Raw genomic sequence first — 15,204 nt, 5'->3', positions numbered from 1 at the left:
GCTGGAGGGTCCGAGGACCAGCAGGGTAGCTCAGAAGCAGGAAAAGTTGAGTAGGTTGGTGAGAGAACCCTCTTGACTTTGCCCCAGGCTAGTTATATAACTTCAGACAAAGGACCATCTCGTAAGTCTCGGCTTCTGTTTCTGTGGAAGGATGGACTTGTACTAGATCAAATCAGCAGTGTTTTTTGGCTCTGTTATTTTCTAAGCCTCTGAATTTGTGCTCAGACATTTCAGCTGTTTCAAGGACATGGTCAGGGGGAGTGCAGAAAGCTAGTGAGTGCTCTTAAGTAGAAACCTAGACTAGTCAACCTCTTATTATGCTGTGATAACTTTTGCCTCTAAGGATGTGGAAAGCATAAATGAGACCATGAAGATGAGGCATTTGAGCCGAAGAGCAAGGATGCACTGCGTAATTCCAACAGAGGAAGTAGTATCACTGTTCACAGTCATTTCTGTTCATGCCCAGAATATCTGGACTTACCAGAATAATGTTTTATCATCATGAAGTTCCCAGAAAGAAGACATAGTGGAAAGATAGCCCCTTTCTGTGTGAAGTCCATGTATCTGCAAACGCATGAAAAGAATGTCTGTGAAACTCACTGAAGTGTGCTAATGAAGCTTAGCATTCATAGGAATTTTTGAGTATATTTTATCCATTCGGTGAAACATGTCAGAAAATTAAAAGCATATAACTTGCTTAGTTTATTAATTTCCTATAACTTAGCTTACAAATATCACGTTGGCCGTTTTTTTTTTTGGCTGTACCACATGGCTTGTGGGATCTTAGTTTCCTGACTAGGGATCAAACCTGTGCACTCTGCGGTAGAAGTGCTGAGTCATAACCACTGGAATGCCAGGGAATCCCTAAGATGACCTTTTTAAATTTTATTTTATTTAAAAAAAAAATTTTAAGTCTTTTATTGAGCTTGTTCTAATAGGGCTTCTGAGGTTTGTTTTTTTTTTTTGGTCTTAAGGTATGTGGGATCTTAACTCCCTGACAGGGATTGCATCGACACCCCTCTGCCCTGGAGGGCAGAGTCTGCATCACTGCACCTCCAGGGAAGTCCTGGTCTTTTTTTTCTTTTAAGTTATATGCCTTAAAAAAAAAAAATTGCTCTTAAAAAAAAAAAAAAAATTGCTCTGTGTTAGTCTTTCCGTTGTACCCAGCTCTTTGTGACCCCGTGGACTGCAGCCCGCCAGACTCCTCTGTCCATGGGATTCTCCAGGCAAGAATACTGGAGTGGGTTGCCATTCCTGCTTCTCCAAGGGATCTTCCCAACCCAGGGATTGAACCCTGGTCTCCTGTGTCGCAGGCACACTCTTTACCATCTGAGGCAACGGAATCTCCACCCCTGTCCCCCAAAAAACTAAAGACATTGTTAAATACTTTATAAACGTGGGACTACACACTAGGTAGGATTTCCTTTGCATTTAAGCTCCAGGTAGAGGGCTGAACTTCCGTGCCTAAAAGTCGCATGCTCCCGGGTAGCCCGGAGGAGCCCCTGCAGGGCTGAGTCCGGAGCTGGGAGCTGGAGGGACAGGCAGAGAGGGGGCTGTAGGAAGGAGCCAGGCCGGTGGAGGGTGCTCCGGCAGCTGGTGAGTGTCTGCCTTCTCACCCGCAGAGTGCAGGGATGTGCTACTTGCTCTGCTGATAGACCAGCTCAGCGGCCAGCTAGACGACAACTCCAGCAAGCCTGACCACGAGGCCAGCTCGCAGCTTCTAAGCTACCTCCTGGAGGTTCTGGACAGGAAGGATGTGGTGAGTTCAAGAGTCCCTGATGTGGGGCACAGCTCACGCTGGTCCCGTGGCCGGGGACAGGAACAGCTGTGCGGCCCTGCTCATCCCAGGCAGTTGAGAATCTAGGCGGTGCCCACTTCAGAGGTGTTTAGAGAGGCTTCTCCTGGCTAGAACCTACCAGGCAAATCTAGGTCTGGGGAGGTCTGCCTGCTGTGGGGGCCGCTGCTGGCTGATTTTCCTGGCCAGCCCAGTTTGACCATCACTGAGGTCTCTGTGGGAACTTTTCAGACCCAGAGCTCTGTGTGGGCTTGTTGGGTAGAAACCTCTACCCTCTATGCCTTTGGTACCAGACGGCACTGCTCTACCTATTCTTGAGCTTCTGAGAAGTTCTCCATGTATACTCTGATGCTCATCCTTCCTTCTGAAACCTAAATTGTGTTTTCTGCTCCCTTTTTTTTAGATGATATGTCTTTTATTTGACTGAGCTATGCAGCATGCATGATCTTAACTCCAATGATCTAACCCATTCCCCCTGCAGTGGAAGCTCAGAGTCTTAACCACTGAACCATCAGTATAGTCCCTGAGGGTGGTAGTTTAGTCACTCAGTCATGTCCTATGCTTTGCAGCACCATGGACTGTAGCCTGCCAGGCTCCTCTGTCAGTGGGATTCTCTAGGCAAGAATATTGGAGTGGGTTGCCATTTCCTTCTCCAGGGGATCTTCCTGACCCAAGGATCAAACCTAGATCTCCTACATAAAGTCCCTAGACATATTTATATGTACAAACTAATTTCCTATGTCTTCTTATACCGTCTCGCCTCATTCCAGGCTCTCATTACTGGTTTATTCTTATGCCCCCCTTTTTGTATAGCCCAGTATTCCCTCCTGTTTTCCTATAACTACATCTTCACATTTCCCCCTTTCTTCAGAGTCCGGTTGCATTAAGCACCTCCATGAAGTAGTTGTTGGTGCAGTCCTGCCCAAATTCCTGCACTCTGCTAGCTGCCTTTATTCTGTCCTTACGTTTCAAGGCTCTTAGCATCCTTGAGTTGTAAATTCCACTCACAAACACTCCTTACACAGCCCCTGTGCTCCGGACACTGTGAAAGGTCTGAGTCTTCAGCGGTGAACAAGAGAAGCAAGCCCTCCCCTCTTGAAACTGACCTTCCAGGGGAACCTTTGTGTTTTGCTTATTTATATGTAAGCCCCAACCCTCCTGCTGAAGTGTAAATTTGTTAAAGACTCAGAGGGTGCGGTATGCAGGACACACCTCCTGGGGTCTAACATATGGAACTCATGTAAACAGAGGAAAACGCAACACCCCACAGAGAGGCAGGTTTTATGAGTCACTTTCACTCAAAGAAATAATAAAAAGCAAGGAAGGAAAGAAGGGATTGTAGGAGAGAGGGGGTACTAATAATACTTGCTGTTTTAATAAAAGTACAGAGATAGCAGTGATCTAGTTGTTGGAAGCATTAAGCAGGAGACTCAGATTGTCTTTCAAGAAGCAGGAATGGATACTGGCTTTGAAAAGGCAAGTTGAGTATTGATAAGTGGGAACGGAAAGAATGTAACATCCAATCACAAGAAGGAAAAAGAAAACATTCCCGAGGCAGTGTTGGGTGTATCAGCCCAGCTAATTCCTGTATAGGAACTTTTCTTTTTTTTTTTTTGTAGCTATGAATATTGAAGGCTCCGCGAAATTGCATAATTGCTCATAGACACGTGACAGAGATTATTAAATCCTTATCTTAGTCTGCTCAAGCTGCTCTAATAAAATACTGAAGGCTGTGTGGATTAAACAATAGATTTATTTCTCATAGTTCTAAGGACTGGAAGTTCAAGGTGAGCATGCCTGCGTGGTTGGGTCCTGGTGAGACCTCTCCTGGCCTGCAGAGCCACCTTCTAGCTGTGTCCTCACATAGCCTTTCCTTGGTAGGACAAGCTCTTGGGTGTCTCTTCTTAAAAGGATACTAACCCATCAATCCCAGGTTTTGTCTTCATGACCTGATTCGCTCCCAAAGCCCCATCTCCAAATACCATCACTTTAGGGGGTTAGAGCTTCAACATAGAAATTTTGAAGGCAAACCTTCAGTCCATAACAATGTCCTGACTTGAATTTCTTCTTTTTTTTTTTTAACCTCCTACACAGAAGATGGCAAGAACTTTGTATACTTGCATTTTGCTTCCCGTCTATGTGCCTAATTTTCCTGGGTGACTTGATCCACGCAGGGTCAGGACCCAGTACCTCATGCTAGTGAGGGTCCTCCCAAAACTGTCTGTTGAGTCAGCAGCTACAGGGAGCTCTCAGTGAGTCTAGATGACCTAGGTTATTAGGGAGACATTCTTCCCCTGCATCTCCATTTTCATCTTTCAAACGTTAGAGCCAATGATGTTAAGCAGATTCCTTAATAAGTTTGTATCATTCTGCAATGTTTCCCCCTTTTGGATAACAGACTGTTTTCTAGGCAAGAGCCAGAACGAGATGAAAGAGAAATCTTGACTGTCTGAGCTTTCCTTAAGAAAAGTGAAGCAAGTCAGAAGTGTGTCCATCCCTGTGTTTCCTCCTCAGGGCCCCACGGCGAAGCACATACAGCTGGTAATGGAACGGCTGCTGAGAAGGATCAACCGGACCGTGATTGGGATGAGCCGACAGTCTCCCCATATTGTGAGTGTCGTCCAGGGGACCACGCGGCCACTGCAGCTTCCCAGTGGCCCATCCCACCTACCCAGTGAGGGGCTTTGGGGACCAGTGACTTGAGACCAAATTCACGTAGGCCCCTCCCATCCCAGTTTCTAGACTGCACTGTGTGTTGGGTGGCATAGCTCCCTTGGAATTGAATGGGGCCTCGAACTTTGCAGCCTCCCTGGATGAGTGACTCTTCTTAACTGTGAGTAAATCTGATGCTGATTTTCTCTTGAGGGAAAATGATCCAACAGGAAGGTAGAGGAGATGAATGGGGGACAGTTATTAAGGATCTCACTAATACCAAGTGTGCAAATCCATTCTTAAGGAGTCTTACTCAGATGGACGGTGAAACAAAAACCTCCTCTAATATTATACATTAAAGCAGAGACCCACTGAGATATGCAGGCTCCCTAGGTGGGCTGAGAACTCAGGACCAGTTCTACCTAATGCTCGTTAAATATTTACTTAATATTTTCTTTAAGGAAAGTATGAGCCTTTGTGAGCAGAAAATTAGAAAATTAGCTTAGCTGACTGCTTTCAGCATTTCCTCTAGTATCTTGAGCAGTGTGATTGTAACTCTCAATGCCTGCGTGTTTTATGTGGATCCACCTTCATTAGAATGATAACAGTCATAGTCTGTTCAGCCAAAATGATGTTAATAGTGGTGGTCGCTGTTAGCTCATTTTTGTGTGTGTGCTAGAACATATCTTGAGCACTTTATATTTCACTGAAAACTCATAGTAAGCTCCATTTTTAAAAAGAGGAAACATGCAGAAACCTGTACAAGATTCCACAACCACCATGTGGTTGAGGTGGGCCTGGGCTCCAGACAGCTGTTCTGGAGGCAGCGCCCTGCATGCTGTCAGCCGTGCCCCCCGACAGAAGCTTACCAAGTTATGTCCCCAACTGTGCACTTTAGTCACCATGAAAGGAATTCTGATAAATTCAGTTCTCCCCTTCACATTCTGTTTCCCCTGACGCTTGATATGCTTATAGATTGGTGCCCTGTTTTACTGGACAGTCCTTTTCATTCAAAGAAAATCTTTTAAAGAACTTGGGATTAGCATGCTTTTAGAAATGCCAGTGTTGGCCTCTTATTTTCCAAATATTATGTTCGCTAAATGTCAGGTAAAAAGGATGATGGAGACCAGAGGTAACTGTTGAAAGACCAGGTTGTATCATCGTTAAAATGAAGCGTCTTTTGCCTGCAGTTGTATGAGCTACATGCATTTGTGCTTAGTTGCTCAGTCAGTCCAACTCTTGGTGACCCTGTGGACTGTAACTCATCAGACTCCTTTGTCCATAGCGTTCTCCAGGCAAGAATACTGGAGTGGGTCGCCATTTCCAATGAGATTTTAATTAGAGGATAGAAAAAGAACTCTTCTAAATTGCTACTGTAAATAAAAACCATTTATTAAAAAAATAGGTAGTAAGAAACTGCTATAAGCCAGGTATTGTTCTAGACAAGAGAAGTACATCAGGAAACAGAACAAAAATCGCTACCTTAGAGAAGCTTACAATCTAGCAAGAATAACAATAAAAAAATAAGTGCAGAATATTAGAAGGAGATAAGTGCTATGGAGGGGAAAAAAATGAGTGGAATAAGGGGATTCAGGGTCATAGAGTTACAAATTTGTGTTAAGGTCGTTAAGAATGGTTTTTTAGGGACTTCTTGGTGCTCCAACAGTTGAGACTTCACAAATGCAGAGGATGTGGGTTCGATCCCTGGTTGGGGAACTAAGATCCCACATACTACATGGTAGGACAAAAAAAAAAAACAAAAGAGTGGCTTTCCTGGGAATTCCCTGGTGGTCCAGTGGTGGTTAGGACTGGGAGCTTTCACTGCCCAGGGCCTGGGTTCCATCCCTGGTCAGGGAACTAAGATCCCACAAACCTCAGGGCATGCACCCCACCCAAAAATACCTTTCCCAAGAAGCTAAAATTTGGACAAACACTTTAACAAAGGCCTGGAGAAATAAATGTGTTAGGTGTTGATGGTAATGCAAACTGTATGCTAGTTTGGCAATAAATATCAAAGCCTTAATACAATAAATTTACATTGCTTTATAATTAGAAAAAAAATTTTTTAAAACAAAGGAGATGTAAGGCATTCATCCAGAGAGAGGTGACCATGGATAGTGTTTTATTGTTTTTGTATGTAGGAAGTTATTCTCTCCATCCCAGAATAGCTAGGTTTTCCTCTCCTCTGTGCCAAATTCATTTAAATTTGTATTGTTTTCATAACTATATGAATACAGGCAGATTCTGCCTTGGGTACGTACCCTTAGGCTAGAAAATTAAGTCTGTGACTCAAATATGATTGGACTAGGGGAAAGCCAGTTGAATATGTAATTCCTGGCCTCAAAATGGAAATGATGGTAATCACCTAATTATCCAGACCAGGGATGGCACTAGTGGTAAAGAATCCAGTTGTCAATATAAGAGATGCACGTTCCATCCCTGAGTCTGGAAGATCCCCTGGAGTAGGAAACAACAACCTACTCTGGTATTCTTGCCTGGAAAATTCTGTGGACAGAGGAGCCTGGAGGGCTACAGTCCATGGGGTCACAAAGAATCAGACACAATTGAGGGACCGAATACACATCTAGTTATCCAATCCCTTTCTTCAAACCAGGTCCACAGTTAAATAGCTTAACATGCAAGAATCACGGACTGAAGGACTCCAGAGCGGGAGGCATGACGCTGAAGTGGCCCAGCGGGGAGCTCTCCCTTCTGTCCTCTCCTCTGCTTTTCTGCTCAGTTGTACCACTTCTCTTTCTCCTCCTCGCTGTCCTCCAAGCTCAAATTTGTTTAAATGATCTAAATATTTCTGGCATTTCTCCCTGGATGTCTCTATTACCCATCTCCCTCAACAAGCAACTCAGCATCTACAAGTTGTTTCAGCCTCACTAGTCGTCTAGCTGAGATCGCAGAGTCAGTATCGCCTGACCTCCTGGATCTCAGAGGTCAGAGCTGACAACAGAATGAATCAAGCCCTCCATTCGAACCTGGAAGGAGCTTGTTTTTACCAAGAAACTGCAAAGCACATGCCTTTAGATCTTTAGAATTCAGTGTGTTTCCAGCATGGTGGGGTCTCTGCATACTTAATTGGGTAGGGAAAACCAAAGGCCATGCACCCACATCTTGCTCTGTCAGTTGGCGATCTCGGGAGCTGGGATTTATTGTGTTTTCCTTCTCCTTCCAGGGGAGTTTTGTTGCCTGCATGATCGCCATCCTGCGGCAGATGGACGACAGCCACTACAACCACTACATCAGCACTTTCAAAACCAGACAAGACATCGTCGTAAGTCGTCTTCATTGTCCTGCTCACTTTAAGACTTTTTATATTTTGGCAGAGCTGAGCATCAGTTCTGTGTGGGTTCTCTTCCTGCACATCTCTAATGCTGTGTGGCTTTGCATAGTGTTTACAAGAGGGAGAGTGTTCCTCCCAAGCTTTAAAGAAGAGTACAGTATATATGGACTTCCCAAGTGGCTCAGCGGTAAAGAATCTGCATGCCAATGCAGGAGATGCAAGAGAGTTGTTCCATCCCTGGGTCGGGAAGATCCCGTGGAGAAAGAAATGGCAACCCACTCCAGTATTCTTGCCTGGGAAGCCCCATGGACAGAGGACCCTGATGGGCTGCAATTCATGGGATCACAGAAGAGTTGGACACGACTGAGTGACTGAATGAGTTCATATACCAATAGGTCCTCATGGAGACACTGAAGTTTCTGTGATTTAGAGAGACCCTGTACTTAGAAACATTTGGCTGACCATTTTTGCTCTCAGAAGAGGACAGTGTCTCATTTTCAGGGACAATAGTCACCCTTGAAGGGATTTTAGGAGGCAGAGATGTGCATGGTCTTCTGAGATGTGGTTGATGTCATCCTTTTCAGTATTCCCTGGGAAGGGAAGCAAAAAGAGGTAGCGCCTGCCCCATGTAACATTTGTAAGTTATCTTCAGTTGAAAATATTCCATTCTCTCTTGTTTTAAACAAAATTGTTCTCTTAATAGTTTTCTATTAAGCATACAGCCAGAGGTAGCTTAAGACACTAAGTTAGGTCTCTGGTGGCTTCCCCGTGATTCTTCCTTCAGGGAACTGTTAATGGCTGTTAAACATCCCTGAAAGTGGAAATTCCCTAATGGTCCAGTGGTTAGGACTCCGCGCTTTCATTGCTGTAGCCCAAGTTCAATCCCTGGTCAGGGAACTAAGATCCTGCATAAAACAAAATATCATCCCTGACGTTATTGTCTTGTCTTGTGAAGCAATGGGCTGGATATGGAGCTGGATTAACAGTTGAGGTCTCAGTAGACTAGACTTCCTTTGGGTAACTTCCATCATTCATGCATATTCTTGTCTTCTTTATGCTCTCAGTTGTCCACTTTCTGCCTTTTTTATATGGAGAGCAGGTGGCCAGTAGTCCCAAGGATACCCAGCTCTTTCCCTGCCAGTTACTCTCCTTTCTGTGAGGTCTGCATGATGGAAAAACATAACAAAGAATTGGAGAGAAAGTTGCTGTTGTTGTTCGTCTCCAAGTCATGTCTGATTCTGCTACCGAGTGGACTGCAACATGCCAGGCCCCCCTCTCCTCCACTGTCTCCTGGAGTTTGCTCAAGTTCATGTCTATTGAGTCAGTACTGTTTTTTGTTCTTAGTTGTAATTGATCCAGTGATGAACTCTCAGAATACGGACCACAGAATACTGTTTGGACCACAATCAAGTACTGTGGCTTAGTCTGGAGACTTATGTGGATTTCTACTTCAACCATGCTCTCGCAGGCAGACTGATACAGGAGTCCATAGCCATCCATAGCTGTGCTTGCAGAGATCTGGGCGAGAGAATCACGGAGGAGAGGAGAGGGGTTGAGAGGTGGAAGCTGAGGGTGGCGGTGTTTCCCCTCCGCAGTCAGAACACCGGCTTTGGAACACCGGGATCTGGGTTTGAATTCTGAATTCTATTCTGCTTCCCTCTGCGAAATTTTGGACAAGCTATTTAACCTCACTGAACCTCGGCTTCCCCATAAGATGGTACCTACCTGGGGATGGGAGGGGGTTAATGTGAGTACTTTTTAAAAGTACTCTCAATTATATTGAGATATAATTCACATTCCATACAGTTCACCCACTTAAAGCATACAATTCATTGCTGTTTAGTATATTCACATCATTGTGTAACCGTCACAACTCTCTAATTCCAGAATATTTTCATCACTTCAAAAAAGAAATGCTTAATGTGAATACTGATGAGTGGACATATGGAAAATGCTTTGCTTTGTACCTGACAAGTGTTAACACCTATGAGAACCAACTACTTATAATAATAATTATGATGTTATACTATAACTATATATAATACTTTATTATTATGTAAAATAAAATTAATATAAAAATAGTGACTTCTTGGGACTTCCTTGGAGTTCAGTGGTTAGGACTCTGCATTCCCAGTGCAGGGGACACAGGTTCAATCCCTGGTCGGGGAGCTAAGTGAGATCCCACATGCTGCACTGTGCAGCCACAGGGGAAACAAAATGACTTTTTTTTCAGATTTCCTTTGAAAGCACGTAGAATTTATAGTAAATCCAAACTCCTGGCAATTTGGCTCCATTAAGTAAGCAAAAAAAAAAAAACAAACCCTAAACTCAGGTTTAATCTCTTGTTTTTAGGACAATGTGAACTCTTCTCCCAGCATCCTCTAATTATAAAAGGATTATTGCCCCCAAGGGAACAATGGTCATTAGTGGGGGAACTGCTGGGTACAGCTGGGCCTTTCAACCTTCAGTGGACCCGCCTTTCTCTCGGTCCTGCTGCTTCTGAAGAAATCACTTGAAGGGCCTGGGAAGCAGTGGGGAAAGAGAGGCCGGGGGTGACCTGTGAGCTGCCTGTCTTAGGCCACCGCTGTCCACAGATCACTGGGGGCACCTGGGGCTGGACGTGGAGTCGGTGTCAGCAGATAACCAGCTTTCCACAGCCTCGCTTCACAAGCCATGAGCTCCTGTTGACTTGGGGAAAAAGCTAGTGGAATAGTTAATAAGTAATGGGTAGGCTTAAAATGAATGATGAAAAACTGAAACACTTGTGCACTAGGGCTGGGATGTGCGAATGGAAGGTGGAAATGATTTGGTCTGCACTGAACCAGGGGGAAGATTTCAGGGCTGCACAGACTTCAGGGCTGCCGTCATTCCTGATCCGCCGCTGTTTGGCCTCCAAAGTGCACTGGGACTCGGGACTCTGAGGAGTACTGTTAGAACCAGGCCCCTGCCTCCGCAGCCCCGCGTTCTTCCTGTCCTTGCTGAAACTACATGGTTTAGTGCCAGAGAAATTGCACTGGGTTTTCATCTCAGGAATCTGAGTGGAAAATGTCTAAATTTAACTAACTAATAAATTTAAAAGCTCTCCAAACTTTTAAGCGCTGGTTTTTAGCCTGATTTTTCTTTTTCTGAGTTACTTTTTTCCTCTTAGCCGCCTTGTGAGTAGAATAGCTATTTTCTCGATCCTGGGCTTTTGTTAATTAGTCCTTACAGTCATCATGGTCCACTGCTGACATCTCTTTGTAAGGAGCGTTTAGGACCCTTCTCCCCAGGCCACCCATGGAAGCATTCCTGGAATAGGAAGAATCCTGACTCTGCTGCTTATTTATAGCATTTTGTTTCCGTTCTAACAGTAATAAGGGAGAACAGGACTCAGAGTTGTTAGAAGTATCAGTTTTCTCAGACTCAGATACAGAGAAGAAACTGGTAGTTGCCAGAGGGAAGGAGGGCAGAGAGGTGGACAGAAGAGGTGAAGGGGGTTAAGAGACCCCAACTGCCAGTTTATAAAGTAAATAACTACCAAGGATGTAGTGTACACAGAGGGTATTCAGTCAATAATACTCTAAAAACTCTGTAGTGTGACAGATAGTAACTGGACTAGGTGTGATGATCATGTATAAAACCTTTGAATCACTATGTAGTACACCTGAAACTAATATAATACTGTGTGTTAATTATAATTCAATTTTTAAAAGATTCCAAAAAGTTAAAAAGAAGTGTCAATTTTCTCACAATTGGTGGATGCTTTTGAGGTACGGTAGATCTATTCAGACAACACTTGGCAGTCAAGCACTAACGATATTATGGCTGCAAACTTGGGATCCAGAACCCAAAGGTCTGGATCCTGGCTCTCTGCTTCTTGGTTTCTATGGCCTTAAGCCAGTCGTTTAATTTTTCAATAGTCTATTTTATAATTTATAAAATTTGTGCAGTTTTTTCATCCTTGTCTCCCTCATCAGACTATGTGAAATTGTTAGTCACTCAAATATGTCCGACTCTTTGTGACTCCGTGGACTATAGCCTGCCAGGCTCCTCTTCCATGGGATTGTCCAGGCAAGAATACTGACGTGGGTTGCCATTTCCTTCTCCAGGGGATCTTCCTGACCCAGGGATCGAAACTGGGTCTCCTGCTTTGCAGGCACATTCTTTACCATCTGAGCCACCAGGGAAGCCAGATTGTATGCTGTAAGCATCAAATCATAGGACAGCTCTAAGAATGCTGTATTATATATACACTGTTATATTCAAAATGGATAACCAATAAGGACCTTCTATATAGCACAAGGAACAGTGCTTAATATTTTGTAGTAACCTAAATGAGAAAAGGATTTGAAAAAGACCACGTGTATGTATATGTATAACTGAATCACTTTGCTATACACCTGAAACTAACACAGCATTGTGAATCAGCTGTGCTCCAATATAAAATAAAAAAAACACACCACTGTGTTCTCCCTGTGAAACTTACTCAAAAGATAGACTGTTATGGGACCGTGGCCATCATGTTCCTTCCTTTGCATCAGTGTAATGCAGACCAGGCATATGGTGTATAACCCAGTTTTCCTCCAGCCATTCCTAATCTGTTTTCTGCAGGACTTCCTCATGGAAACTTTTATCATGTTTAAGGATCTAATTGGAAAGAACGTCTACGCTAAAGACTGGATGGTCATGAATATGACACAGAGCAGGTGAGACCGCCCATCGTGGGGCTGGCGGCATTTGAAAACTTGGGTCTGGTAACTAGATTTCCGAGCCTTATGAAACACTGTCTCGTCTCTTTGCCTCAGGTCCATCGTCTGTAAAGTCAAGGTCCTCCTGCTTCTATGGTCTTGGTGTATGGCCTCCTGTTCTTGATTTCACCCAGGCTATTTCAGTAGCTCTGACTTGGGCTCTCAACTCTCTTCTTTCTGCTGTTACCTTGTAACTCTCTCATGTTGATCATCAGCTCTGTGCCTGCCCCGTCGTCTCTGACCACCAATCTACCTCCCATTCCTTTAGGCCCTTCTCAAATGCCGTCTCCAAAGGAGTCCATTTTGACCTAGATGTCCTCTTCTCTCCTTTTGATTCCCTACACCTATTTGATACCCCGCTCCTAGAATTTTCCATATTCTTTGTTGGGTCAAGGTTCGATTTACAGGTTGGAAGTGATCCCCACCAAGCTGTAACCTTCTTAAGACCAGGAAGTGTCTCTTTCAAGGCAAAACCTAAGCCAGTGCTTTGCAGTTGCTGGTCTTCAACAAAGACTTGTTGAATTCAAGTCAAATGAACTGAATACAGATACTTAGGGCTTCCCAGGTGGCTCAGTGGTAAAGAATGTGCCTGCCAGTGTAGGAGATGAAGGAGACTCAGTATTGATCCCTGGGTCAGGAAGATCCCCTGGAGTAGGAGATGGCAAGCCCCTCCCGTACGCTTGCCTGGAAAATTCCATGTCTAGAGGAGCCTGGTGTGCTGTATAGTCTAAGGGGTCAAAAAGAGTCAGACACAACTGAGCACGCATGCACAGATACTCAGAGTCAGGATTTTTCAAGAGCTAAATAAAGTAAATTATTATGATAAGCATTAAGTCGCCATGGTCCTGATATCTGGTTAGAAAACACTTCCCAACTTTGTACAGATTAGAGAAACAATTGCATCCAAAGTCCTAGACTTTAAAACACAAGCATCATGATGGAATAGAAAGAGCTCTGGTCTGAGGCTCAGGAGCTGGTCCTCTCAACTGGCTCAATTGTGATGCAGCCTTGAGTGATGCTAGGAGACAGTTCGAGAAACTGGCCTTCACTGTAGACTGTGCTGTTCTTGGTCTCTAAGGATCTTGATAGATCTAAAGGTCTTAGGTTAACAAATCCAGGCTTGATTTGTTTTGTTGTTGTTTTCTTTAACATAGAACATGTTAAGTCGTGTCTGACTCTCTTACCCCATAGACTGTAGCCTGTCAGGGTCCTCTGTCCATGGGAATTCCCAGGCAGGGATACTGAGTAGGTAGCCATTTCTTTCTCCAGGGGATCTTCCCAACCCAGGGGTTGAACCCAAGTCTTCTGCATTGGCAGGTGGATTCTTTACCACTGAGCCACCTGGGAAGCCCCAGAAAATGTCTCAAAGAGCATGAAGTTTGCCTTATTTATCCAGCATGTTTTTCTTTGTCCTGCCAGGGTTTTCTTCTGTGCCATAAATCAGTTTGCTGAGGTTCTCACCAGATACCACTGAGCCACCTGGGAAGCCCCAGAAAATGTCTCAAAGAGCATGAAGTTTGCCTTATTTATCCAGCATGTTTTTCTTTGTCCTGCCAGGGTTTTCCTCCGTGCCATAAATCAGTTTGCTGAGGTTCTCACCAGATTCTTCATGGATCAGGCAAGCTTTGAACTTCAGGTAAGCATGCAGTTCACCTAGGAGTGCCTTCAGTTCTCAGCTGAAGCAAGAGGATAGTTTCATTTTGGAAGACAGATTGCAGACAAGGTTCTGCTTCCGTTACAGGGTACATTTGGTTGGTGATGTGCTTCTGCTGTGTCATGGCCTGTGTTTGTATCTGTGGAACTTTGAAAGTGAAGACACAAGCAGAGGATATTGCATATATATATATACACATGTGTATGTGTGCATATGTACATATGTGTTTATATGTGTATGAAAATTTAGGTTGTTTGCATTTTCTGTTATGTTAAATAACACTTACTTAAATATTTTTTAAATACCCATTTTTATTTTTCCAGGATAAAGTCCTAAAATATTTACTAGTTCAAAAGTTTGGCAAAACACTAGGACTTTTGATAAGTTTTGCCAAACTACCTACTATAAATAGGTACACTTCTTGGCAGCAATTTTCCTTTATCCCAAGAGTAAAGACAACTATAATAGTTTAAATTTTTTTTAAAAAATCTTGGTAAAGTGTTAAAATTTTCAGGGCTGAATCATTGAAACACAAGAGAGAAAAATGTCCTGTGGATATTATTTTTTTTATTAATTTCCAGAGAGTGAATAACTATGTGTCACTGTTTTAGTATGACCCTTATTAATGTTATTTTCCATTTCTTTTCACCCACACAATTAATTTTGAGCAGCTCTGGAACAATTACTTCCATTTGGCAGTAGCATTTCTCACCCATGAGTCCCTTCAGCTTGAAACCTTCTCACAAGCCAAGCGCAACAAAATTGTAAAAAAGTAAGTGTCCTCTTAAACTTGCTTATAATTGGGAAGGGAGTTCTTCCATTTCTATTCGGAGCAGGATTTTTAATACCGCAGAAATTACTGTTCACTGGCTACTCATAGTGTTAGTGACCTTGGTCTTCAAATAATCATTTAATAAACCTCAGATTGCCCCAGATTCACATCTCTTCTCAGGGCCCCATTCATTTTCAAATCAACCATCGCATTCTTTATAGAATCCCTACATGGAGAGGCCCTGAGGCCAGAAAGTCCTCCCGTTGCCCAGGACAGCTGCCCCTTGCTGACAGTTTATCCAAATTGCAAGCT

General features: G+C 43.7%; 1 protein-coding gene across 2 annotated transcripts in view; it reads left to right on the top strand.

Annotated features, from left to right (window-relative positions):
* Positions 1–15,204, top strand: part of DOCK5 (dedicator of cytokinesis 5) — a 281,193-nt gene that overhangs the window by 210,325 nt on the left and 55,664 nt on the right. For both annotated transcript variants that reach the window (XR_006345828.1, XM_043927733.1), the window contains exons 26-31: positions 1,623–1,759; positions 4,310–4,405; positions 7,632–7,730; positions 12,330–12,424; positions 14,024–14,102; positions 14,792–14,892. Coding sequence is in view for 1 of the 2 variants with exons in the window: in XM_043927733.1 (XP_043783668.1) it covers positions 1,623–1,759; positions 4,310–4,405; positions 7,632–7,730; positions 12,330–12,424; positions 14,024–14,102; positions 14,792–14,892 (607 nt within the window). In the remaining variant the exon portion in view is untranslated. The remainder of the gene's footprint in view (positions 1–1,622; positions 1,760–4,309; positions 4,406–7,631; positions 7,731–12,329; positions 12,425–14,023; positions 14,103–14,791; positions 14,893–15,204) is intronic.

This window comes from Cervus elaphus, chromosome 16 (assembly GCF_910594005.1).
Source record: "Cervus elaphus chromosome 16, mCerEla1.1, whole genome shotgun sequence".
Taxonomy (NCBI): domain Eukaryota; kingdom Metazoa; phylum Chordata; class Mammalia; order Artiodactyla; family Cervidae; genus Cervus; species Cervus elaphus.
The sequence above is the reverse complement of the archived record's forward strand: the minus strand, read 5'-3'. Positions and strand labels throughout refer to the sequence as shown.